The sequence below is a fragment of the Hyperolius riggenbachi genome, chromosome 7, assembly GCF_040937935.1.
Source record: "Hyperolius riggenbachi isolate aHypRig1 chromosome 7, aHypRig1.pri, whole genome shotgun sequence".
Taxonomy (NCBI): domain Eukaryota; kingdom Metazoa; phylum Chordata; class Amphibia; order Anura; family Hyperoliidae; genus Hyperolius; species Hyperolius riggenbachi.
In genome coordinates, this window is record NC_090652.1 from 89,414,297 (window position 1) to 89,440,269 (window position 25,973).

The 25,973-nt window shown below is 48.0% G+C and overlaps 1 protein-coding gene across 1 annotated transcript in view; it reads right to left on the reverse strand.

Annotated features, from left to right (window-relative positions):
• The window catches only part of LCMT1 (leucine carboxyl methyltransferase 1), an 83,876-nt gene that overhangs the window by 54,680 nt on the left and 3,223 nt on the right, over positions 1-25,973 (reverse strand). The window contains exons 2-4 of the mRNA XM_068246732.1: positions 20,019-20,110; positions 19,404-19,525; positions 11,544-11,620 (exon numbers count right to left, since the gene is read on the reverse strand). Of these exons, the coding sequence (XP_068102833.1) occupies positions 11,544-11,620; positions 19,404-19,525; positions 20,019-20,110 (291 nt within the window). The remainder of the gene's footprint in view (positions 1-11,543; positions 11,621-19,403; positions 19,526-20,018; positions 20,111-25,973) is intronic.

The following is a 25,973-nucleotide window of genomic DNA, read 5'->3' on the forward strand; positions in this document are numbered from 1 at the left end:
CAGTGCATATGGGGGGTCATATCTGCTAACTATCTGTGCATATGGGGGGTCATATCTGCGAACTATCTGTGCATATGGGGGGTCATATCTGCGAACTATCTGTGCATATGGGGGTCATATCTGCGAACTATCTGTGCATATGGGGGTCATATCTGCTAACGATCAGTGCATATGGGGGTCATATCTGCTAACGATCAGTGCATATGGGGGTCATATCTGCTAACGATCAGTGCATATGGGGGTCATATCTGCTAACGATCAGTGCATATGGGGGTCATATCTGCTAACGATCAGTGCATATGGGGGTCATATCTGCTAACGATCAGTGCATATGGGGGTCATATCTGCTAACGATCTGTGCATATGGGGGTCATATCTGCTAACTATCTGTGCATATGGGGGTCATATCTGCTAACTATCTGTGCATATGGGGGTCATATCTGCTAACGATCAGTGCATATGGGGGTCATATCTGCTAACTATCTGTGCATATGGGGGTCATATTTGCTAACTATCTGTGCATATGGGTGTCATATCTGCTAACTATCTGTGCATATGGGGGTCATATCTGCTAACTATCTGTGCATATGGGGGTCATATCTGCTAACTATCTGTGCATATGGGGGGTCATATCTGCGAACTATCTGTGCATATGGGGGGTCATATCTGCGAACTATCTGTGCATATGGGGGGTCATATCTGCGAACTATCTGTGCATATGGGGGGTCATATCTGCGAACTATCTGTGCATATGGGGGTCATATCTGCGAACTATCTGTGCATATGGGGGTCATATCTGCTAACGATCAGTGCATATGGGGGTCATATCTGCTAACGATCAGTGCATATGGGGGTCATATCTGCTAACGATCAGTGCATATGGGGGTCATATCTGCTAACGATCAGTGCATATGGGGGTCATATCTGCGAACTATCTGTGCATATGGGGGTCATATCTGCTAACGATCAGTGCATATGGGGGTCTTATCTGCTAACGATCAGTGCATATGGGGGTCATATCTGCTAACGATCAGTGCATATGGGGGTCTTATCTGCTAACGATCAGTGCATATGGGGGTCATATCTGCTAACTATCTGTGCATATGGGGGTCATATCTGCTAACTATCTGTGCATATGGGGGTCATATCTGCTAACTATCTGTGCATATGGGGGTCATATCTGCTAACGATCAGTGCATATGGGGGTCATATCTGCTAACGATCAGTGCATATGGGGGTCATATCTGCTAACGATCAGTGCATATGGGGGTCATATCTGCTAACGATCAGTGCATATGGGGGTCATATCTGCTAACGATCAGTGCATATGGGGGGTCATATCTGCTAACGATCAGTGCATATGGGGGTCATATCTGCTAACGATCTGTGCATATGGGGGTCATATCTGCTAACGATCAGTGCATATGGGGGTCTTATCTGCTAACGATCAGTGCATATGGGGGTCATATCTGCTAACGATCAGTGCATATGGGGGTCATATCTGCTAACGATCAGTGCATATGGGGGTCATATCTGCTAACTATCTGTGCATATGGGGGTCATATCTGCTAACTATCTGTGCATATGGGGGTCATATCTGCTAACTATCTGTGCATATGGGGGTCATATCTGCTAACGATCAGTGCATATGGGGGTCATATCTGCTAACGATCAGTGCATATGGGGGGTCATATCTGCTAACGATCAGTGCATATGGGGGGTCATATCTGCTAACTATCTGTGCATATGGGGGGTCATATCTGCGAACTATCTGTGCATATGGGGGGTCATATCTGCGAACTATCTGTGCATATGGGGGGTCATATCTGCGAACTATCTGTGCATATGGGGGGTCATATCTGCGAACTATCTGTGCATATGGGGGTCATATCTGCGAACTATCTGTGCATATGGGGGTCATATCTGCTAACGATCAGTGCATATGGGGGTCATATCTGCTAACGATCAGTGCATATGGGGGTCATATCTGCTAACGATCAGTGCATATGGGGGTCATATCTGCTAACGATCAGTGCATATGGGGGTCATATCTGCTAACGATCAGTGCATATGGGGGTCATATCTGCTAACGATCAGTGCATATGGGGGTCATATCTGCTAACGATCTGTGCATATGGGGGTCATATCTGCTAACTATCTGTGCATATGGGGGTCATATCTGCTAACTATCTGTGCATATGGGGGTCATATCTGCTAACGATCAGTGCATATGGGGGTCATATCTGCTAACTATCTGTGCATATGGGGGTCATATTTGCTAACTATCTGTGCATATGGGTGTCATATCTGCTAACTATCTGTGCATATGGGGGTCATATCTGCTAACTATCTGTGCATATGGGGGTCATATCTGCTAACTATCTGTGCATATGGGGGGTCATATCTGCGAACTATCTGTGCATATGGGGGGTCATATCTGCGAACTATCTGTGCATATGGGGGGTCATATCTGCGAACTATCTGTGCATATGGGGGTCATATCTGCGAACTATCTGTGCATATGGGGGTCATATCTGCTAACGATCAGTGCATATGGGGGTCATATCTGCTAACGATCAGTGCATATGGGGGTCATATCTGCTAACGATCAGTGCATATGGGGGTCATATCTGCTAACGATCAGTGCATATGGGGGTCATATCTGCTAACGATCAGTGCATATGGGGGTCATATCTGCTAACGATCAGTGCATATGGGGGGTCATATCTGCTAACGATCTGTGCATATGGGGGGTCATATCTGCGAACTATCTGTGCATATGGGGGTCATATCTGCTAACGATCAGTGCATATGGGGGTCATATCTGCTAACTATCTGTGCATATGGGGGTCATATCTGCTAACGATCAGTGCATATGGGGGTCATATCTGCTAACGATCAGTGCATATGGGGGTCATATCTGCTGAAGGATTGTGCATATGGGGGTCATATCTGCTGAAGGACTGTGCATATGGAGATATATATATATATATATGCATTATATATAGCATTAAGGTAAGAAACAATATATGCAGTGTTAGATTTGTTTTATAATGGTTTTTGCGGCTCCCAGTTTTTTTCTCTTTTCGAAAACGGGTCCAAGTGGCTCTTTATGTCTTAAAGGTTGCAGACCCCTGGACTAGCCTAAAACCTTTCGGTTCTATCAGATTTCTAGTACCGGTACTTACTGTAAGTGACAGACACATGGGAGAAAAGTAATGTATGGCTCATTTTAAACTTACTTCTTATTGGTTTGTAATTACATTTATTTTACATTCTAAGATTGTTGCGACAGCGATCCTTTAAATTGCTATTAGCGGCTAATGATACTATCTACGAGTAGCTACTAGTAGCTAATAGTAATAGAAAATGTAAATTACATAGCACAGCCTGTGACGGGGACATGGGGTTAACTTACTTAAAGGGGCGCTATAGCGAAAAATTGTAAAATTTTAAATATGCAGACAAATGAGAAGTATGTTTTTTCTACAGTAAAATGAGCAAGAAATTACTTTTCTCCTATGTTGCTGTCACTTACAGTAGGTAGTAGAAATCTGACAGGTTTTGGACTACTCCATCTCTTCATAGGAGATTCTCAGCAAGGCTTTTATTCTTTATAAAGAGATTCCCTAAAACGGATTTAAAAAATGATGCTGGCCAGCTTCCCTGCTCACTACACAGTTTTTTGGCAGTTGGACAGCTCAACTGCCATTCACAAAGTGCTTTTGAAAATAAATAAATCCCTGAGAATCCCATAAAGAGATGGACTAGTCCAAAACCTGTCGCTTATGTCAGATTTCTACTACCTACTGTAAGTGACAGCAACATAGGAGAAAAGTAATTTATGGCTCATTTTACTCTGGGGAAAAAAAAACAAAAAAAAAAAACCACCTTCTTGTTTGTACATATTTCAAATTTTAAAATGTATCGCCATAGTGCCCCTTTAAGCTGCCGCCTATAGCAGACACGTAACTCCATTACTTCCTCCTTCCTTCCTCCTTCCGGGTTCCCCCCCCCCCCCCCTCCACAGGCAGTGCTATCCAATTTAAATTTCTATTATTCATAGCTGCGTACTCATAGCTACTCGTAGTTAGCATCACTATTAGCGGCATCCAGACTGTAAGCCACAGGAAGCAATTTTAAAAGGACTGTCAGCTCAAAATATTAAAGCCCAAATACAAGGAAGTCAGAAAGACAAATCCTGTTTGTGCACCTTGACAGCTCCCTAATTTATTGCAACACAGTTCAGCTCTAATTGAGCAGCCACATACCCATATTGATTACTTTTTGTACTGTATCTAGTCCCACAACCACAGTTCACCTGATTTTAATTCAAAGAACGTGATCTGGGAGGAAGGAATGTGTGTGCAGAAACAGGAAGCACTGCATCTCCCTCAGGCTGGGAATGGGCTGCTCCATATTATCAGTTGTAAAGGCAGCCATACACTGGTCGATCGCCACCAGACGACCAACAGATAGATCCCTCTGATCTAATCATATCAAAAGGGATCTATTGTCTGCCTACACTGCAAACAGATTTTGAATAGATTTCAATATGAAACCGATTCACAATCTGTGGAGCTGCCGCCGCCCCCTGCATACATTACCTGATCCGGCCGGCGTGAGTCCCCCGGTCTCTTCCTTGCTCTGGGCTTCAGTTTCACTTTACTTCCTGTCGGGGGAAGTTTAAACAGTAGAGGGAGCTCTACTGTTTAAACTTCACCCGACAGGAAGTAAGTGAAGCCAGCCAGAGCCCAGCGCGGAGAAGGGACCGCGGGGACACGGGCCGGCAGAACAGGTAATGTATTGCTGCTAGCGTCGATCGGACATTTGAACGCCGCTATCAACGTACTCCCGACTCCACGCAAACAGACGGGATCAATTTTGGATGGAAAACGGTCGGTCAGCGCTTGCGCATCGATTTCACAGCAGATTCGATCACAGTGATCGAATCTGCTATCCGCGAGAAATCGAGTAAGTGTATGGGCACCTTAACAGTTATCTCTGAGTGGACTTGAGAGGTCTGGTTCATAATGCTGGGTACACACGATGAGATTTCCCGTTCGATTCGATTAAATCAAACATGTTCGATTGGATTTCGATCGGTTTTTTCATGATAGGTATGCAAAATCGACGGAAAAAACGATCGAAATCCAATCGAACATGTTTGATTTAATCGAATCGATCCGCAAATCGAACGGGAAATCTCATCGTGTGTACCCAGCATAAGGGATAGATGCGATAGACTCCAGGTCAGTTACAGAAACCAGCCACGCCCCCAAGGAAGCCGGCGAAACTATCGAGAGCTCCGCTCTGCTTGTCCTGTATGGGACGCCACACCGCCCCAGCCTCCTCTAAAAGCACCATCACAGACCCGTTGAAGGGCCTACCATCGAGCCACACACGCCGCTTCTCACACCAACACAACCAGGGCTGTGGATTTGGTACAAAAATCATCAGACTCACAACGCCTCAGTTTATGAAACCATCGACTCCAACTCCGACTCCAGGTACCCAAAATTGCTCAGACTCCACAGCCTTGAGCACAGCGCTGTTGCATCCTGGAGTGGATCTACTGTCCTGTTCCGCTGATGCAGCGCTCACTCAGCCCTGGTGACTTTACAGCATCTCTCTGTGTGGGCTACGAAGCCAGCGCATCATTCGGATGAGATCAAACCGTTTTCAGCCATGCATATTGGACTTGCATATGCTGTCTTTGTTTCCTCTGTGCTTGCTGCTTAATTTCTGGCACCTGCTTACTAACACAAGTGGATGTGGGATTGCTACCTACATACGACTATTATTGCTGGATTTGACTGGTGGGACTTTGTTGTCACATCGCAGTGGATTTATGTGGAACTCTTTTCTTTGGAACTATGGATCTGTGATGCTTAGCTGGCTTCGGTATAAGGCCCCCTGCACACTGCATGCAATTCCGATTTTTAATCGTTTTTTACATCCGATTCCGATTTTTAATCGTTACTGCATGCTTCGTTTTTCCCTCCGTTTTTCTGTTGATAGCATTCAGGGAAAATCGGAATCGCAAAACGGATTTGCAGTGTGCCCGGAGCCTCACACTGACATTCCCTTAAAGAGGAACTCCAGTGAAAATAATTTAATATAAAAAGGTGCTTAATTTTTACGATAATTATGTATACATGATTTAGTCAGAGTTTGCTCATTGTAAAATCTTTCCTCTCCCAGATTCACATTCTGACATGTATTACATGGTGACATTGTTACTGTGGGCAGATTATGTAGCTGTTCTGGCTTTAACAGACAGCTATAAACGGCCATTTCCTGTGTGTGTCATTGTTACATTGTGGCAGTTTGCCCAGAGTACCGTACGGTACCAGAGCCTCTTGTGGGAGGGGTTTCAGCACAAAATCAGTCATACAGCGCCCCCTGATGGTCTGTTTGTGAAAATCATTATATTTTTCATGTAAAAGTGGGTATCAGCTACTGATTGGGATAAAGTTCAATTCTTGGTCGGAGTTTCTCTTTAAGGTGGCCACACACACGATACAATAAAATGATTCGATTTTACGTTAATTCGATAAAAACGATCGGATCTCCTGAAAAAGTTGAAAGCTTTTTTTTCATTTGACTGAAAAATCAGATCGGATTTCCCGTTAGATTTGAAACGATCAAGAATGCCAGATCCTTTTCTTCAATCTTTCTAAAGAATGTATGGTGTGTGTTGAATTGTCAGTTTATTAATATACACACCCTAGCAATTTTGTTAGAGTTTCCAATCATTTTTATCATAATTGGGGAAAAATTGAACATTGGTGTGTGGTACATTGGTCATATTTTTGAAATGTTACAGTCAGAAAAATGTATTGCAATTCTTAAATTGAACAGATATTTAAAAAATTGTATGGTGTGTGGCCACCTTTAGATGCAGCTGCTGTTACAGTGTTGTGCGAGATCTGGCGTGTGTGTTTCAGTCAGGTTGTGTCAGGGTGGCCAACCCATGCAATTTAATGCACACTATATTTTATTATGATACTTCAATAAAAAATGTTTTATATTTTTGGAGATTTAGTGCCTTTGTTATTTGTTACATTCAGTTTAATGGATATCTTATCAGGAGTTATATGACCTACAATCTTATCACCACTTCCAGACCCCAAATTGTTCTGTTACTGAAACTGAATCCTAATCTATCCATCACTATATGTGCCACCATATTCCTTTTACTTCAGTTGTCCTTTAGGCTGCTTACACACCAAGACGTTACAGGCGCAAGTTAGTGCGCCTGTAACGCTCCCCCAACGCACAGCAATGTAACACAAGTGGGCTGTTCACACAGCCCACGTTGCGTTACATGTAACGCTGCACGTTCTGTGCAAAGTGCAGCATGCTACGGCGTTGGAGCGGCTATAGCCGCATTAGACTGTTTGCACATGCGCAGTGGGGGGCGGAGAGGAGGCGGGGAGAGCCAGCTACAGTAGCCGCGCACATGGCTACTTAATATTCACTGCACTGGCGGGCACTGATTGGCCGGCGGGACCACGTGATGCGGAGTGTCTCGCTCCGCATCACGTGGTCCCGCTGGCCAATCAGCGCCACTCTGGGAGACATAATAGGACTCGAGCCGCCTAACGCGGCTCACTCTACCGTCGGCTCTTGCAGCACCATACGTTGTTAGGTGCACGTTATGCGACCTTAACGTGCCACCTAATGCAACGTCTTGGTGTGCAAGAAGCCTTAAAGGGTACCTAAAGTGACACTAAGGCCCCATTTACACTTGAAAGCGCAAAACGCTGGCGATTACTGCCGGCGTTTTGTGGGAGTGATTTTTCCACAATTTAACGTGGGGAAAAAAAAAAAAAAAAAAAATCACTGGACACTGCAGCGATTTTCCCGTGATCGCGTTTAGCGCTTCTATAGCACTGAAACACCTGAAAATGCAATGCGTTTGGCGATGTGCGTTAATCGCCGGTGATTTACGCAAATCGCCCAAGTAAGAACGGGCTCATAGAGTATCATAGCACTAGCACTTTCAAAAGCGCTGGCTCTTGAGCGTTTTGCCGGAATCGCCGGCAAAACACTCTAGTGTGAATGGGTCTTAAGGTGTCCAGTTTAACTTCTTTTAGCCCCATGTAGTCTGCTGCTTTCACACGGTCGTTCCACTCTGATCCCTTCAGCAGCTGTGCTACTCCGAAAGCTGGCCAGCTGAGCCAGCCGGGGGCTACTGAGCATGCGTGGCCTTGGCCACACAACTCCTCAATCGCGCTCCCATGGTTGGGAGCATTTGGTGCATGCGCAGTTGCAATTTTTATAAGCTGCGCATGCGCAGAACTCTCCTGGCCGCATAAGCACAATCGAGGCAACGCGCAGCCGAGCATGCAGCTTTCACAGGAGACAGCTGCTGAATGGATCAGAGCGGAAAGACAACAAAAGATCAGGATGACTACAGGGGGCTAGAAAAAGCCCTGGTAAGTTAAACTTGGCACCTTGGTGTCACTTTAAGTTTCCTTTAAGACATACCCGAGCCAAAGCTACACAAAATCAGATAGATACTTACCTAAAAAGAGAGGGAAGCCTCAGGATCCTATTGAGGCTTCCCTCTGTATTGTAATGTCCTCTGTCGCTGAGGGCGGACCCCTGAAAGATTAGGGACAAGGCATTCATCAGATTGGGGCTACGCAGCTCCTTTTCCTTATTCATGGCCACGCAATAGCCAAGTGAGCCGCAAGCGCAGTGTGCCATAGCCACGGGCTCCGTGCTACTGAGCATTAGCTGGCTGGCTTGCGTGGCCATGAATAAGTAAGTGGAGCTGCGTGGCCCGATGTGGAGGGGGCCTCGCTCTGCAACGAGGGCTGCAGACAAGGGAAGGAAATTTCAAAAGGATCCTGAGCTTCAACTTGGGCAATGGTGATCCAGCAAGTGTACGGAGCCATAGACCACCATACACTATGCTTTACATCAGATCACTATGTGAAAAAGGATCAATTACCGGGGTACCACTATACGCCACTCAATGTTCTGGCATGTCACAAGACCAATGCAACTACTGTATAATCTCATGTATAGTAAACATTCGGATAGAGCAGTGATCTGCAAACTTGGCTCTCCAGCTGTTAAGGAACTAAATGTCCCACAATGCATTTGCCTTTATGAATCAAGACTGTGGCTGGCAGACTTTTGCAATGCATTGTGTGACTTGTAGTTCCTTAAAAGCTGTAGAGTCAACTTTGCAGATCACTTGGATATAATAAGCTACCTCTACAGGCCTCAGCAAATCTCAATTATAAGTGGATGGGAGCAACACCTGGTGAATATGTTTTTTGGTCCCTAACTGATACTGTCTCTGACTATATTAAAAAGTGGACGGCGCATGCGTAATGAGTCAGTGTGAAACCAATAGTCGGCTGCTCTAGGTAAGCTGATGCCTGATAAGATGTGAGTGGTCAGCAGCAATTTGGGGTTGCAATGATTACCTATGCAATCCAACCTGTGCTAATTCCCACCCACAGAGGTATCAGAGCCACTTGCATTACAGAAGTGAGTGGCTTATCATGATTAAAGGATACCCGAAGTGACATGTGACATGATGAGATAGACATGTGTATGTACAGTGCCTAGCACACAAATAATGCTGTGTTCCTTTTTTTCTTTCTCTGCCTGAAAAAAAGAGTTCAATATCATGTATGCAATTGGCTGACTCAGTCCTGACTCAGGCAGAAAGTGACTACAGTGTGACCCTCACTGATAAGAAATTCCAACTATAATACCCTTTCCTAGCAGAAAATGGCTTCTGAGAGCAGGAAAGAGATAAAAAGAGTCAATAGTTTTTTATTTTAGCTCCGGCATACTTCAATGAATGAGTCATTGAGCAAAAACAATAAAACAGTTAAAACTTAAAAAGTAGATTTAAACATAAAATAAAACTGTGAAATATCTTAAAAAGTCATTTTTAGGAGAAGGAAGATAGATACAATCGTTTATTTCATTTGTTTATTTTCGTTTCGGGTGTCCTTTAAGAGTAGGTACACACTAGGTCCAAAAATGTATCCGTGCTTTGTTTTTAAAACCTGATCAAAACCGGAGCCACGGATAGCAATGTTAAAAATAGCAGCCATCTTTACCCAAACAAAAAGTGGATCCGTCTGCGTTTGCAGGACCCGTTTTTAAAACCTGAACGGACGGTACGGATCTGCTGCATTTTCCCGCACAGCATATGGATCCTGATACACAGAGGGGTAGTGGCAGGCAATAGGAAAATGGATCCCCCTCTACACAGGCAGTTTTACGTTCCGGTTTCACAGCCGGTGGGGCGGCCATGCTGGAGGGGAAAGCAGCCAGGACTGGGTGGCAGCGGTCGGCTCACCTTGGTCCCCTGTCCCAGTTACATGCGCAAGAGTAATTAAAATGTATTGTATGTGGCAAGCGGGGAGCTTACCTTCTTTACTTCCTCTGCTCGCCGCGTCACTTCCTGCAATGCCGCCCTCCGAAGTATAGAGGCCAGCATTGCAAGTAGTGACAAGGAGAGCGGAGGAAGTAAAGAAGGTAAGCTACCCGCATACATAAATCTGAATTACTTTTGCGCATGTAACTGGAGGGGTAGCGGAGATGGGGACCCAGGTGAGGGGGGGGGGCATCCCCCCCTCCCCGCCAACCGCTGTCACCTCTGTCCTGGCTGCTTTACCCTCCACTTTGGCGCCCCCCGGGCATACGTTTCCACAGACTGGAAACATATGCTCCAAACATATTTAAACATTTAAAACGGAGGGGGAAAAAAAAGAACCGGATCCGATCTGTCACGGACTTAGTGTGGACCTAGTCTTACTGCATCTTGGCCCAAGTGTAAGTACAAGGTTTTATTTACTCCCGTTGCAGGACACCTGCTAAGTCTCGCCCACGGAGATGTCTGAGCCACTTGAAGGAAGCGAGTGGCTACCTCTAGTCAATAACTGTTTAATTTTTAAGAAGCCCTGGATAGCTGCTATGTGGTCAGCATGCGATTAAGCGTTGCCTGGCTATTCAGCCCTAAGGTATACTTAACCCTGTAGTCCACCATATGTGCAAGTGCTTGTATCTCCAATAAGAGGACAGTGTTGTCTGTCAACCAAAACTCTGAATGTACTGTATAGGCACATTATGGATAATTAACATGCTCCTTTGCAGCAGAGAATGTAAAACAGTACATACTGTTAAAGGAATACTGTAGGGGGGGGGGGGGGGGGTTCGGGGGAAAATGAGTTGAACTTACCCAGGGCTTCTAATGGTCCCCCACAGTGGCCCGTGCAGCCACTCCCCAATGCTCCGGCCCCGACATAGAAAATGTCACTTGAGCACCTATCTTAGCCCCTCCACCAATGCAGTATGTTTCATTAAACCCATCACTATTTTCCAGCAGGTCTTGTAAAGTGGTGATAATGTCACACTGCTCAGTACTAGGGGCGGGTCTAGACCGTGCCTGAAGGAGCTTAAAAACTCTGCAAAAGAATAAAGTCCGCCAGATGACAAGAAGCAACCTCAAAGTTATGCAGCGATATTTTACTTGGAGGTCTGAACATGCCACATCCACTTACTTTATGTTGTAAAGCTTCCGAGATACTATGGCAGGAAAGTCCACTTCAAAATATTTCTTCGGCAGCAGGTTTTCATCCTGGTGGAATGGTAAAAGAAATCAGACTGACTACACTGTAACCCCTGAGAATCTCAAAGAGATTAGAGACCAGGAGCCCATTGGGGTGATATTGCTTTTATGGGTGGTGTAATGTAAAGACAACCACTGTCAGAGCAATGTTAGTGAGCACCTCTGCTCGCTAGCATTGCGATCAAGACTTTTTATTGACCTGAAGAAGAGGGCCAGCACCTGTGAAATGCGTTGTCATGTGCATGAACGTATAAAACACTTTTTCCAATTAGTTCGGTTTGTTCTTCAAAAGTGGTAAGGACATTACCTCCTTATTTACAAGCTATAGTTGTTGTTGCTGCAACAGTATACACCTAGGACGCCTCCACCTGTGTCGTTTAAAGACTTCATTAATTTTATTGGCTTTACCACCCATTTATGAGAAGGGTCACGCTGGCTCTTGGAAAAAAAAAAATCTTAAAGCTTATTCTCTTCAGTTGCAGTCTACCCCGATGCAGTTTGCATTTCCGAGTAGGTAACAGTTTTACCTGTTATAACATTGGTGGTTTCTACATATCAATAGGCCATAAAGTAAATCTGAGACAATGATAGCACAAGGATTAATACTTACCTAGAGCTTCCTCCAGCCCCCTGTAGTCCGTTAGCTCCATCCGTGTTAATCTGGTCCCGTTTTGCTGCTATGAAGTCCGCAATGCAGCGGGATGTGATCCTGGACACACACACACACACACACAGGCAGGAGCATTCTGTGCAAGCACTGCTACAGTATTTACAAATTGCACATGTGCAAAAGGTTATGGGAGAGCACCATGGGGAAGGGGGGGGGGGGGGTTTAGTCCCTGACTGAGCTGACAATGGTGCAACGGTGGGGAACTGGAGGATGGGGATTGAGCAAATGGACTACAGAGGGCTGAAGGAAGCCCCAGGTATAAATCTGCTTTCATTTTCTCAAGTACACTTTAATAGCAGAAAGTTATTCATCCAAATACCATGTTACACTTTCCCGGAAATCAGCCGTCAGTGTAATGAGGGGATCCAAGTGATTCTGTGTGGTGAGGCTTGGGAAAGGAATGACTGGTTTACCCGGATAGATTATGGTGACTCAGTACTATCAGGAGTTTATATTGTGGAGTAAAAACATACCATATATACTCGCAAGCAAGCCAAATTTTTGACCCCCAAAAAGTGGGTCAAAAGTTGGGGGGGGGGGGGTCGGCTTGCTTGCGAGTCATGTGATAATGAAGGGCCCCCCCCGCTTCCCCCGCGGCCACCGCCGCTATTACCTTAGCTCGGCGCCGCTTCTATTCACCTGTCCTGCTCGTATAATTCACAGCAGCGCGTCCCACGGCGGCTGCTGTGATGACGAAGGAAACCATAGAGAGTGGTTCCCATAGTAACGGCGATACACATCGCCGTTACAGGAAGCCGCTCTCTCTACGGCTCTCTCCGTCATCACAGCAGCCTACGTGGGGCACGCTGCTGTGAACTATACGAGCAGGACAGGTGAATAGAAGCGGCGCCGAGCTAAGGTAATAGCAGCACTACACTAGCTATATCGGGGCACTACACTAGCTATACTGGGGCACTACACTAGCTATACTGGGGCACTACACTAGCTATACCGGGGCACTACACTAGCTATACCGGGGCACTACACTAGCTATACCGGGGCACTACACTAGCTATACCGGGGCACTACACTAGCTATACCGGGGCACTACACTAGCTATACCGGGGCACTACACTAGCTATACCGGGGCACTACACTAGCTATACCGGGGCACTACACTAGCTATATCGGGGCACTACACTAGCTATATCGGGGCACTACACTGGCTATACTGGGGCACTACACTAGCTATACCGGGGCATATATGCGGGTCGGCTTGCTTGCGAGTATATACGGTAACTAAAAACCATCTACAGAAATCACTACTAACTACACTACTGAGAGGAACTGTAAAGCAAATAACCTAAGGAATAAAATTACTTATCTTTTACAATATTACTTTATAAATAATTTAGTCAGCGTTTGCCCATGGTAAAATCTCTTCTTCCTGATGTACATCTTTAGTCCTGCTAGGTTACGTCTGTGCATAGAACGAACATTCTGCAGAGGAAGATATGGCTTGCTTGGCAGTTGGAAACAGATGATATTACCCACAATGCAATGAGGATACACAGGAAACTGTCAGGAGCTAGATCCTGACATCACACTGTGGGACGGGTTTCACCACAATATCCACCACACAGACCACCCCGATGATCCATTCAAGAAAAGGTACAGATTTCTCTTGGGAAAGGGGGTATCAGCTACTGATTGGGATGAAGTTCAATCCTGGGTTAAAGTTCCTCTTTAAAGTAATCCTGAAGCAGAGTAAACCTGTGGGTCAGATTTCTCAAAGCTAGTGCTAGGAGCAAAACTGATAGAAAAGTAGAACAGAGAAGTTGCTCTAAACCTCTGCTGAGCTTTTGTAACAGGTTTGCTGGAATTTTGGGAAATTAGCCCCTCTTCCTTTATTACAATAAATACGGCTTAAAGTGTAACCGTCGGGCATAAAATAAAAAATCAATTCTTTATTTTCATCTGGTAAACAAGTAATAAGGATGCTAACCAGGCAATCCAAAAGTTGAATATCACTATTACTTTTCTTGCTGATAAAGGATCATTCCCCAGTTTACTTGACTATTATTTGGTATATTGCCGCAACAAAGGAAGTTGGAGGGAATGCTGGGTTGTCTTTTTTTTTTGCTTCTCTACTTCCCCTGAGGCTTAACTAATGCAGGCTGAAGCCTCTTTCCCTCCTGTTTTCCCCTTCCACACCTCTGTTCCTCTCTGATTGGCCAATATTGATCATGCTGAGACAATGCACTTTCTCCTGCAGAGCTGGGTAGGAGTGCCTAAAGACTGGGAGGGCACAAAGTGATTTTGTGGGCATTTTGCGCTTTTCCTATACCTTTCATTGTAGCAAAAATGCCCTAAACATGGCACCGGCAGTGCTTTGCTGAGTGGATAGCTGACGAAATGCGCTGATATGAACTATCCCATAAGCATTCATTGCACAAGCAATGAATGGGTGTTTTTTTTCAAATCGCCAGTGCTAAAAAAAAAAAAAAAACGCATAGCGCCCTAGGTATGAACGAGCCCTCAGTGACACGACTGATGACTCTGTAAAGGTAGACATACATCAGGCAACTTGGTGGCCATTCGACCATCTGATTCAATTATAATAAATCGAAAAAAAAAAAAAAAAAAAAAAAAAAAAAAAACAGTGCCGCCAAGTGCACGTCCAATCGACGATGCAACCGATTTTTTGGGACAAAATTGGTTGAATTAATCGGTTGGACACGTTGCAAGATGTTGGGCAGATTTGCTCAATTGGGTGTGTGGCTGTAACAGCGAACGATATCGGGACGAGCGATGAAACCCCCCCGAGCTGTTCCCACAATTTGTGTATGTGATGTACATGTGCTGTAATGTGCATTTATACATTACCTGTCCTGTGTCGTGGTGTCCGTCCGTCATAGCACGCCAGCACGTGATGTCACACGCGCCACACTGCCTAATTGAAGAGAAGCGGAAGACGGACGGACACCACGACAGGTAATGTATAAATGCACATTACAGCACATATACATACATAGGTGAGGCAGCTGACGTGGTGGGCCCGGCCGATTCCTGAGAGATTTCATGCTGAAATTGATTGGGAATCGGCCTGTGGAGTATGAGCAGCTGACAGATCTCTCTCTCTGATCAGATTTGATTAACCTCCTTAGCGGTAACCCCGTGCTGGACACGGGGTAAGCCGCCGGAGGGTGCCGCTCAGGCCCTGCTGGGCCGATTTTCATAATTTTTTTTTTGCTAGCTGCGGCAGCACCCCGATCGCCGCCGCCGCGCGCCCGATCGCCGCTATCCGGTGCGGCGCGCGCCCCCCCCCCCAGACCCCTGCGTGCCTGGCCAATCAGTGCCAGGCAGCGCCAAGGGGTGGATCTGGTCTCCCAATGACGTCCCGACATCGCTGACGTCGGTGACGTCATCCCGCCCCGTCGCCATGGCGACGGGGGAAGCCCTCCAGGAAATCCCGTTCTTTGAACGGGATTTCCTGATCGCCTGTCGCCGGAGGCGATCGGCGGGGCTGGGGGGATGCCGCTGAGCAGCGGCTATCATGTAGCGAGCCCTGGGCTCGCTACATGATTTAAAAAAAAAAAAAAACTGCTGCGCTGCCCCCTGGCGGTATTTTTCATACCGCCAAGGGGGTTAAGAGATATTTGTCTCTTGGTCAAATCTATTCATCATTAGATGTATAGGCACCTTTAAGTTCTGCAGATGTCGGCACTACATAAAATGTACAATAATAAAGCAAGACCCCGACATGCAGCACCGGCAGGGGATCACCTGATGCTGGATAGATGTGCTTGCCAATTGCTTGAGCAACTGGCAGAAAAAGCACAAAAATCCCTGAATCCTGCCTCCAGAAGATCCCGGGGACCAGCCAGGAACAGGCTGCCTCCAGAAGATCCCAGGATCCAGCCAGGAACAGGCTGCCTCCAGAAGATCCCGGGATCCAGCCAGGAACAGGCTGCCTCCAGAAGATCCCGGGATCCAGCCAGGAACAGGCTGCCTCCAGAAGATCCCGGGATCCAGCCAGGAACAGGCTGCCTCCAGAAGATCCCGGGATCCAGCCAGGATCAGGCTGCCTCCAGAAGATCCCGGGATCCAGCCAGGAACAGGCTGCCTCCAGAAGATCCCGGGATCCAGCCAGGAACAGGCTGCCTCCAGAAGATCCTGGGATCCAGCCAGGTAGAACATGCCTCCAGAAGATCCTGGGATTCAGCACGAAGTACATGCCCCCAGAAGATCCCGGGCTCCCGCCAGGAACAGGCTGCCCCCCAGAAGATCTCGGGCTCCCGCCAGGAACAGGCTGCCCCCCAGAAGATCCCGGGGTCCAGCCAGGGACAGGCTGCCCGCAGAAGATCCCGGGGTCCAGCCAGGAACAGGCTGCCCCCAGAAGATCCCAGGGTCCAGCCAGGAACAGGCTGCCCCAGAAGATCCCAGGGTCCAGCCAGGAACAGGCTGCCTCCAGAAGATCCCGGGGTCCAGCCAGGAACAGGCTGCCCCAGAAGATCCCGGGGTCCAGCCAGGAACAGGCTGCCTCCAGAAGATCCCGGGGTCCAGCCAGGAACAGGCTGCCTCCAGAAGATCCCGGGGTCCAGCCTGGAACAGGCTGCCTCCAGAAGAGCCCGGGGTCCAGCCAGGAACAGGCTGCCTCCAGAAGAGCCCGGGGTCCAGCCAGGAACAGGCTGCCTCCAGAAGAGCCCGGGGTCCAGCCAGGAACAGTCCCGCCCAGAGAATATCCCGGGGTCCAGCCAGGAACCGGCTGCCTCCAGAAGATCCCGGGGTCCAGCCAGGAACAGGCTGCCTCCAGAAGATCCTAGGATCCAGCCAGGAACAGGCTGCCTCCAGAAGATCCTAGGATCCAGCCAGGAACAGGCTGCCTCCAGAAGATCCTAGGATCCAGCCAGGAACAGGCTGCCTCCAGAAGATCCTAGGATCCAGCCAGGAACAGGCTGCCTCCAGAAGATCCTAGGATCCGGCCAGGAACAGGCTGCCTCCAGAAGATCCTAGGATCCAGCCAGGAACAGGCTGCCTCCAGAAGATCCTAGGATCCAGCCAGGAACAGGCTGCCTCCAGAAGATCCTAGGATCCAGCCAGGAACAGGCTGCCTCCAGAAGATCCTAGGATCCAGCCAGGAACAGGCTGCCTCCAGAAGATCCTAGGATCCAGCCAGGAACAGGCTGCCTCCAGAAGATCCTAGGATCCAGCCAGGAACAGGCTGCCTCCAGAAGATCCTAGGATCCAGCCAGGAACAGGCTGCCTCCAGAAGATCCTAGGATCCAGCCAGGAACAGGCTGCCTCCAGAAGATCCTAGGATCCAGCCAGGAACAGGCTGCCTCCAGAAGATCCTAGGATCCAGCCAGGAACAGGCTGCCTCCAGAAGATCCTAGGATCCAGCCAGGAACAGGCTGCCTCCAGAAGATCCTAGGATCCAGCCAGGAACAGGCTGCCTCCAGAAGATCCTAGGATCCAGCCAGGAACAGGCTGCCTCCAGAAGATCCTAGGATCCAGCCAGGAACAGGCTGCCTCCAGAAGATCCTAGGATCCAGCCAGGAACAGGCTGCCTCCAGAAGATCCTAGGATCCAGCCAGGAACAGGCTGCCTCCAGAAGATCCTAGGATCCAGCCAGGAACAGGCTGCCCCCAGAAGATCCTAGGATCCAGCCAGGAACAGGCTGCCCCCAGAAGATCCTAGGATCCAGCCAGGAACAGGCTGCCCCCAGAAGATCCTAGGATCCAGCCAGAAACAGGCTGCCCCCAGAAGATCCTGGGGTCCAGCCAGGAACAGGCTGCCTCCAGAAGATCCTGGGGTCCAGCCAGGAACAGGCTGCCTCCAGAAGATCCCGGGGTCCAGCCAGGAACAGGCTGCCTCCAGAAGATCCCGGGGTCCAGCAAGGAACAGGCTGCCTCCAGAAGATCCCGGGGTCCAGCCAGGAACAGGCTGCCTCCAGAAGATCCCGGGGTCCAGCAAGGAACAGGCTGCCTCCACAAGATCCCGGGGTCCAGCCAGGAACAGGCTGCCTCCACAAGATCCCGGGGTCCAGCCAGGAACAGTCACCCAGAGAAGATCCTGGGATTCAGCCAGGAAGACAGAGAATGAAATCTTTGCAGGCCATTCTTTTCTACTATATGTGGGTTTCTTGCTTGGGACCGACATTTCACAAGCATTGTCGGTTTTCTTTTCGCTGATGTGGTATTTGATATTGAAATGTCTTATGCCTTTATATAAATCAAATTTTTATATATTTTTATTTTATACATTATGTATATATTTTATAAATTTTAATACATTTTTATGCATTGCACGGTATCCTTTTTGAAGGGATAGTGCTCCATTTGCCACACTTTTTGTCACGTGTCCCTCTTTAATTCACTTCACATCACTGGTGCACTTTCCTATTCCGCCTCCCTCTAACCACTCTATATGCTTACTCCCTGCAAGCAAATTTATTCAAAAAATGCATAATTTTGCTTTATGTGGTTATGCCTCCTTTATTGCCAGCAGGTGTCAGTAACGTGCCCCCACACAAGCTAATAAGCTTGGCCTGAGAAATATCTCTAGCATTTATTTATGGTCTCATGTCCACACGGAGGCACAGTATGACTTAACTGGGCAAATCCCCCAAGGGGCTTACTTTATATTTGATTATCCAACTGGCTAATTTTGCCAATTTGCAGGTGCAGTCTGGTTTTTTGAAAGGCGGATCTACATGTCACATGACTAGCATCCCCTCCCTGAGATGCTATTTAAACTAAGCAAAAATAAAGCACAGTGTGCACTTTCAAGCCTCAGAAGCTGATTAAGCGAAACGGTCATCAGGCCGTGCACCCAGCAGCACCCACTGCCTTCCCACAACGCTGCTCCCGATAAGTATCACTTTTTATACTGCGTGCTATGCACAAGATGGACTTTTTATACATGCTTTGTGACGTTAAGTGAATGAAGCAATAAACAGTCAGTAGTGCCAAGCATTTCCACTGTCTTGTTGCTGCTGCATCGAACTGTTTTGGCTTTGAGCACACTGACTAGCTGCACACAGCAGCCTCAGTCATCCTTTCCACCATCTTATGGTAAATCTTTGAGCGCTGGCCCTCTGTGCTTTCTTGTTGTGTTTACTGTGGAAATCTTTCTAAGGACAGTTTAACAGCCAAACAATTGACATATTTGGGGACTCACCTTTAACCTCCAAAATGTTGTGTCCAGCCCAGCGCCAAGGTTAATAATTTGGCATTTGCATTCTGTCTTTTTCAGGAACTCACAGAGCAGCTGATGGACCCCCTGAACCCGGGCATAGTACCCTAAAACACAAGAGGAAAACTGATCTAAAGTACATTCAGATGTTTATATTAGTTATTCAGCAAGGACTATATGTCTGGAACTGTAGCTCCACCTAGTGACGAGAACAGTGTACACTGCAAACCCACATTGCTGACTGATACAAATGCACCAGTCACTGGCTGGGAATACATGGGTCGATTTTGCTGCTTGATTCTGCGCCAGATCGTTTTCCGCGCTCGATTCTGTGGGCGATTCTCTTATCTACCATTTGTTTTTCTTATCTTTTCCCATTGTTTTCCATGCAGAATCGCGCTCGGAAACGTTCGGGCGAGAGATCGGACATGTCGGAAATTATCTATCGAGCTATCTAAATGGCTCAGAATCTTACCGTGTATTCCCAGCATAAAGTTCACGTTAAGTTCAATGTTCTGGTGTTTCTCAGAAGATATGCCAAAATATGTGAGCCCCCTAACCTCTCATATACATCTTCCTGTTCCCATTGATGTGACTTACCTCTGTTGATCTCAGGTGCCTTGCGCTCTTTAGCCTGTCTCACAAAATACTGAATGTACGGGTCTTTCCAATAGCCGACACTCACTGCAAACCTGGCAGGAAGAAAGAAAGGAAAAAAAGAGAGAATATTAAAGTAACAAGTTTCTAAATCAGCGCTGCAAACAGGACTCTTGTCCATTTTTTGAAAATTAAATTATCTATTTTTTTTTTTTATCTGCAATTTCTAAAGAGCCTTGCCGATCGCTGGCAATTGGCAAACGCTACTAAAGCAGTGCTAGTGGGTCCCAGGCCTTACTGAGCGGTGCTGGCTGCCTCCCCCTTATCTCTTCCAACACTGCTGTAGGCTGTAGTCCCCTCTTTCCTTCTGGCTTACATCGGGATGTCCTATTGGTGTACGTGATATCATCAAGCACAGTACAAAACCAAGAACTGACATACCAGGCTATTCTTGCCCCACCCTCTGCACCAAAACAACAACAGGGGAGCAAGGATGTGGGAGGAGGGGGAGAATGCCATGGCATGCGCATCATCAGAAGGGAGGAGCACACTGGGAGGAGAACAGATGTACAGCTGGCACTGACAGCCCTGAAAAAGGAGGGCTGAGCCTAGAAGAAAAGTTTTCCTCCAGTAAGCATAATTTTCATGTAAACACGGCACCCCCCAGCACCACATTCTGGAGCTGGACATATTTTGGAAACAAAGTATAATACCATCACAAATATCCTTTGAGGCTGTCTAAACCGTAACTATTTTGTGACATTCAAAAAAGAAAAAAAAAAAAAAACAGTGCGAGCAATGAAACGTAAGTGTAGCAGCTGAAGAAAGAGACTTGTCCAAGTCCCAAACAATATGTTATTGAAGACAATCAGCGCTAGTTGGTTCATCCACAGATGATAAACAATATACACCTGGGCCCATTTTTCTGCAGAGTTTTCTCCTAGATGATATTTTTAAACTTGTCGATAAAATGCTAAGAAAATACTCAAAATAATTTTGATAGTACTTTTTGATTACAAAATGCTGAAAATCTATTTTAAAAAGACGTTGAAAAATTATCTCCTAGGAGAAAACTCAGGTGAAAAAGCGAACTGCATACGGGCCCCGGTGTCCAAGACTTCAGTGGTTAATCACCATACAGCAAGAAAAATAAAGGCTTACTAGCCCATAATAGCCTACAACGCTATAAATGGCTTTGTGTACAATCCTCAGCATCTCCAACTGGATCATACGATATCCAACCAGGTCTCCAGGAGATACAATGAGTATTCCTCAAAGTTGTTCATGTTGACGGAAGTCAAAATCGAAAAACAAATGGGACAAACAAGAATACAGTTCTAAGTGTAAACCATTTAATGCTATAAAAGCTTTGTATATACTGTACACATGGGAAAAAAATACATAAGGGGCCCTATAGAAATAGGGAACCATGGAAGTAAGATGTTCTCTGCAATAAACCAAATAGGGTTAAAAAGTTGGGCGGCACCTACCGTTTTAGCCCTATTGGGTTTATTGCAGAGCGCATGTTACTTCTGGGGTTCCTTATTTCTTTAGGGCATGCTGTCACCCATCCCACTCCCTGTATGGCACAGTTACAGGGGGTGAGAGGCATGCTGTCACTCATCCCACTCCCTGTATGGCACAGTTACAGGGGGTGAGAGGCATGCTGTCACTCATCCCACTCCCTGTATGGCACAGTTACAGGGGGTGAGAGGCATGCTGTCACCCACCCCACTCCCTGTATGGCACAGTTACAGGGGGTGAGAGGCATGCTGTCACCCACCCCACTCCCTGTATGGCACAGTTACAGGGGGTGAGAGGCATGCTGTCGCCCACCCCACTCCCTGTATGGCACAGTTACAGGGGGTGAGAGGCATGCTGTCACCCACCCCACTCCCTGTATGGCACAGTTACAGGGGGTGAGAGGCATGCTGTCACCCACCCCACTCCCTGTATGGCACAGTTACAGGGGGTGAGAGGCATGCTGTCACCCACCCCACTCCCTGTATGGCACAGTTACAGGGGGTGAGAGGCATGCTGTCACCCACCCCACTCCCTGTATGGCACAGTTACAGGGGTGTGTGAGGCATGCTGTCACCCACCCCACTCCCTGTATGGCACAGTTACAGGGGATGAGAGGCATGCTGTCACCCACCCCACTCCCTGTATGGCACAGTTACAGGGGTGTGTGAGGCATGCTGTCACCCACCCCACTCCCTGTATGGCACAGTTACAGGGGGTGAGAGGCATGCTGTCACCCACCCCACTCCCTGTATGGCACAGTTACAGGGTAGTGAGAAGCATGCTGTCACCCATCCCACTCCCTGTATGGCACAGTTACAGGGTAGTGAGAAGCATGCTGTCACCCATCCCACTCCCTGTATGGCACAGTTACAGGGGGTGAGAGGCATGCTGTCACCCACCCCACTCCCTGTATGGCACAGTTACAGGGGGTGAGAGGCATGCTGTCACCCACCCCACTCCCTGTATGGCACAGTTACAGGGGGTGAGAGGCATGCTGTCACCCACCCCACTCCCTGTATGGCACAGTTACAGGGGGTGAGAGGCATGCTGTCACCCACCCCACTCCCTGTATGGCACAGTTACAGGGGTGTGTGAGGCATGCTGTCACCCACCCCACTCCCTGTATGGCACAGTTACAGGGGGTGAGAGGCATGCTGTCACCCACCCCACTCCCTGTATGGCACAGTTACAGGGGTGTGTGAGGCATGCTGTCACCCACCCCACTCCCTGTATGGCACAGTTACAGGGGGTGAGAGGCATGCTGTCACCCACCCCACTCCCTGTATGGCACAGTTACAGGGGTGTGTGAGGCATGCTGTCACCCACCCCACTCCCTGTATGGCACAGTTACAGGGGGTGAGAGGCATGCTGTCACCCACCCCACTCCCTGTATGGCACAGTTACAGGGTAGTGAGAAGCATGCTGTCACCCATCCCACTCCCTGTATGGCACAGTTACAGGGTAGTGAGAAGCATGCTGTCATCCATCCCACTCCCTGTATGGCACAGTTACAGGGGGTGAGAGGCATGCTGTCACCCACCCCACTCCCTGTATGGCACAGTTACAGGGGTGTGTGAGGCATGCTGTCACCCACCCCACTTAGGGTTGCCACCCGGCCGGAATCTGGCCGGCCCGGCCGTAAAAACAGCTAAAAAGCCGGCACCGGAATTTAATTATTTCCGGCATCTGATTTGCCGGTAAAATAGCCCCAGGGTCCAGGCTGATCACACTGGAAACACAGCTCCCTCCTCTCTTCTCCGATTGGCTGGCCAGGCACTGCCAGCCAATCACCAGTGACCAGAGTAGCTCTGGCTGGATTTGCTGAGCACTGTGGGGGAAAAAGGAGGAGCTGATTGGACACCGGAGAAGAGGACAGGACTGGCTGAGCAGAGCACATGGTTTGACTCCACTCGTTTGTTGTTCAGCTCTCAATGCACGTGAATTGATAGCTGTGAGCCTGTGAAGGGGTTTATTGAAGGTTGCCAGGAACTGACAGTAGCAGCAGACTGTTCAAATAGAAAGGCACGTGTACGCATCTCAGAGCCGTCTGCAGTGTAGAGGTAGAGAAGATTTGCAGCTTTCTCAGTGTGTAGCGAGAACAGCTACAGAAGGTTCTGGATGGCCGCACATGTGCAGGGGAGAAGTCACATATCTTCACTGTCGCTGCTCAGGAGGCTGCAGCCAGATGCTGGGGCAGGCTGTGTAATGAGAGTCTGGAGGGAGAGCAGAAGTCAGGAGGGTAGATACAGCAGGATATGCTGAACAGAACTCAGGTGCGTCTGACCTTACTGCCATCATGGGAATGCCCCCACTTATTTTGTGTCAAACTCCTAGACTATTACAATATGGTACCATATAGCGGCTCTTTATTTTTGTGTGAAGCTTTGGATCTCTCTCCCTACCTCACACAGAGACAGCCTGTGACTGAGAGACCAGTCAGTGTGCAGTGGAGAGCCCCCATCCCCCCAGATCTGGCAGTTCCTGGAGAGAAGCTGCCCAGCCAATCTTTACACAGTGCTGGGTCCTGGTGGGAGCAAGCAGAGGCTCAGCTGCTGAAGTGCTGTGGAAGCAAACAAGTACACACACTCTCTCTGTCACTCACACACTCTCTCTGTCACTCACACCCTCTCTCTGTCACTCACACCCTCTCTCTGTCACTCACACCCTCTCTCTGTCACTCACACACTCTCTCTGTCACTCACACACTCTCTCAGTCACTCACACACTCTCTCAGTCACTCACACACTCTCAGTCACTCACACACTCTCAGTCACTCACACACTCTCAGTCACTCACACACTCTCAGTCACTCACACACACTCTCAGTCACTCACACACACTCTCAGTCACTCACACACACTCTCAGTCACTCACACACACTCTCAGTCACTCACACACACTCTCAGTCACTCACACACACTCTCAGTCACTCACACACACTCTCAGTCACTCACACACTCTCTCAGTCACTCACACACTCTCTCAGTCACTCACACACTCTCTCTGTCACTCACACACTCTCTGTCACTCACACACTCTCTGTCACTCACACACTCTCTCTGTCACTCACACACTCTCTCTGTCACTCACACACTCTCACACTCAGTCACTCACACACTCTCACACTCAGTCACTCTCTGTCACTCACACACTCTCTCTGTCACTCACACACTCTCTCTGTCACTCACACACTCTCTCTGTCACTTACACACTCTCTCTGTCACTCACACACTCTCTCTGTCACTCACACACTCTCTCTGTCACTCACACACTCTCTCAGTCACTCACACACTCTCAGTCACTCACACACTCTCAGTCACTCACACACTCTCAGTCACTCACACACTCTCAGTCACTCACACACACTCTCAGTCACTCACACACACTCTCAGTCACTCACACACACTCTCAGTCACTCACACACACTCTCAGTCACTCACACACACTCTCAGTCACTCACACACACTCTCAGTCACTCACACACACTCTCAGTCACTCACACACTCTCTCAGTCACTCACACACTCTCTCAGTCACTCACACACTCTCTCTGTCACTCACACACTCTCTGTCACTCACACACTCTCTGTCACTCACACACTCTCTCTGTCACTCACACACTCTCTCTGTCACTCACACACTCTCACACTCAGTCACTCACACACTCTCACACTCAGTCACTCTCTGTCACTCACACACTCTCTCTGTCACTCACACACTCTCTCTGTCACTCACACACTCTCTCTGTCACTCACACACTCTCTCTGTCACTCACACACTCTCTCTGTCACTCACACACTCTCTCTGTCACTCACACACTCTCTCAGTCACTCACACTCAGTCACTCACACACTCTCTGTCACTCACACACTCTCTGTCACTCACACACTCTCTGTCACTCACACACTCTCTGTCACTCACACACTCTCTGTCACTCACACACTCTCTGTCACTCACACACTCTCTGTCACTCACACACTCTCTGTCACTCACACACTCTCTGTCACTCACACACTCTCTGTCACTCACACACTCTCTGTCACTCACACACTCTCTGTCACTCACACACTCTCTGTCACTCACACACTCTCTGTCACTCACACACTCTCTGTCACTCACACACTCTCTGTCACTCACACACTCTCTGTCACTCACACACTCTCTGTCACTCACACACTCTCTGTCACTCACACACTCTCTGTCACTCACACACTCTCTCTGTCACTCACACACTCTCTCTGTCACTCACACACTCTCTCTGTCACTCACACACTCTCTCTGTCACTCACACACTCTCTCTGTCACTCACACACTCTCTCTGTCACTCACACACTCTCTCTGTCACTCACACACTCTCTCTGTCACTCACACACTCTCTCTGTCACTCACACACTCTCTCTGTCACTCACACACTCTCTCTGTCACTCACACACTC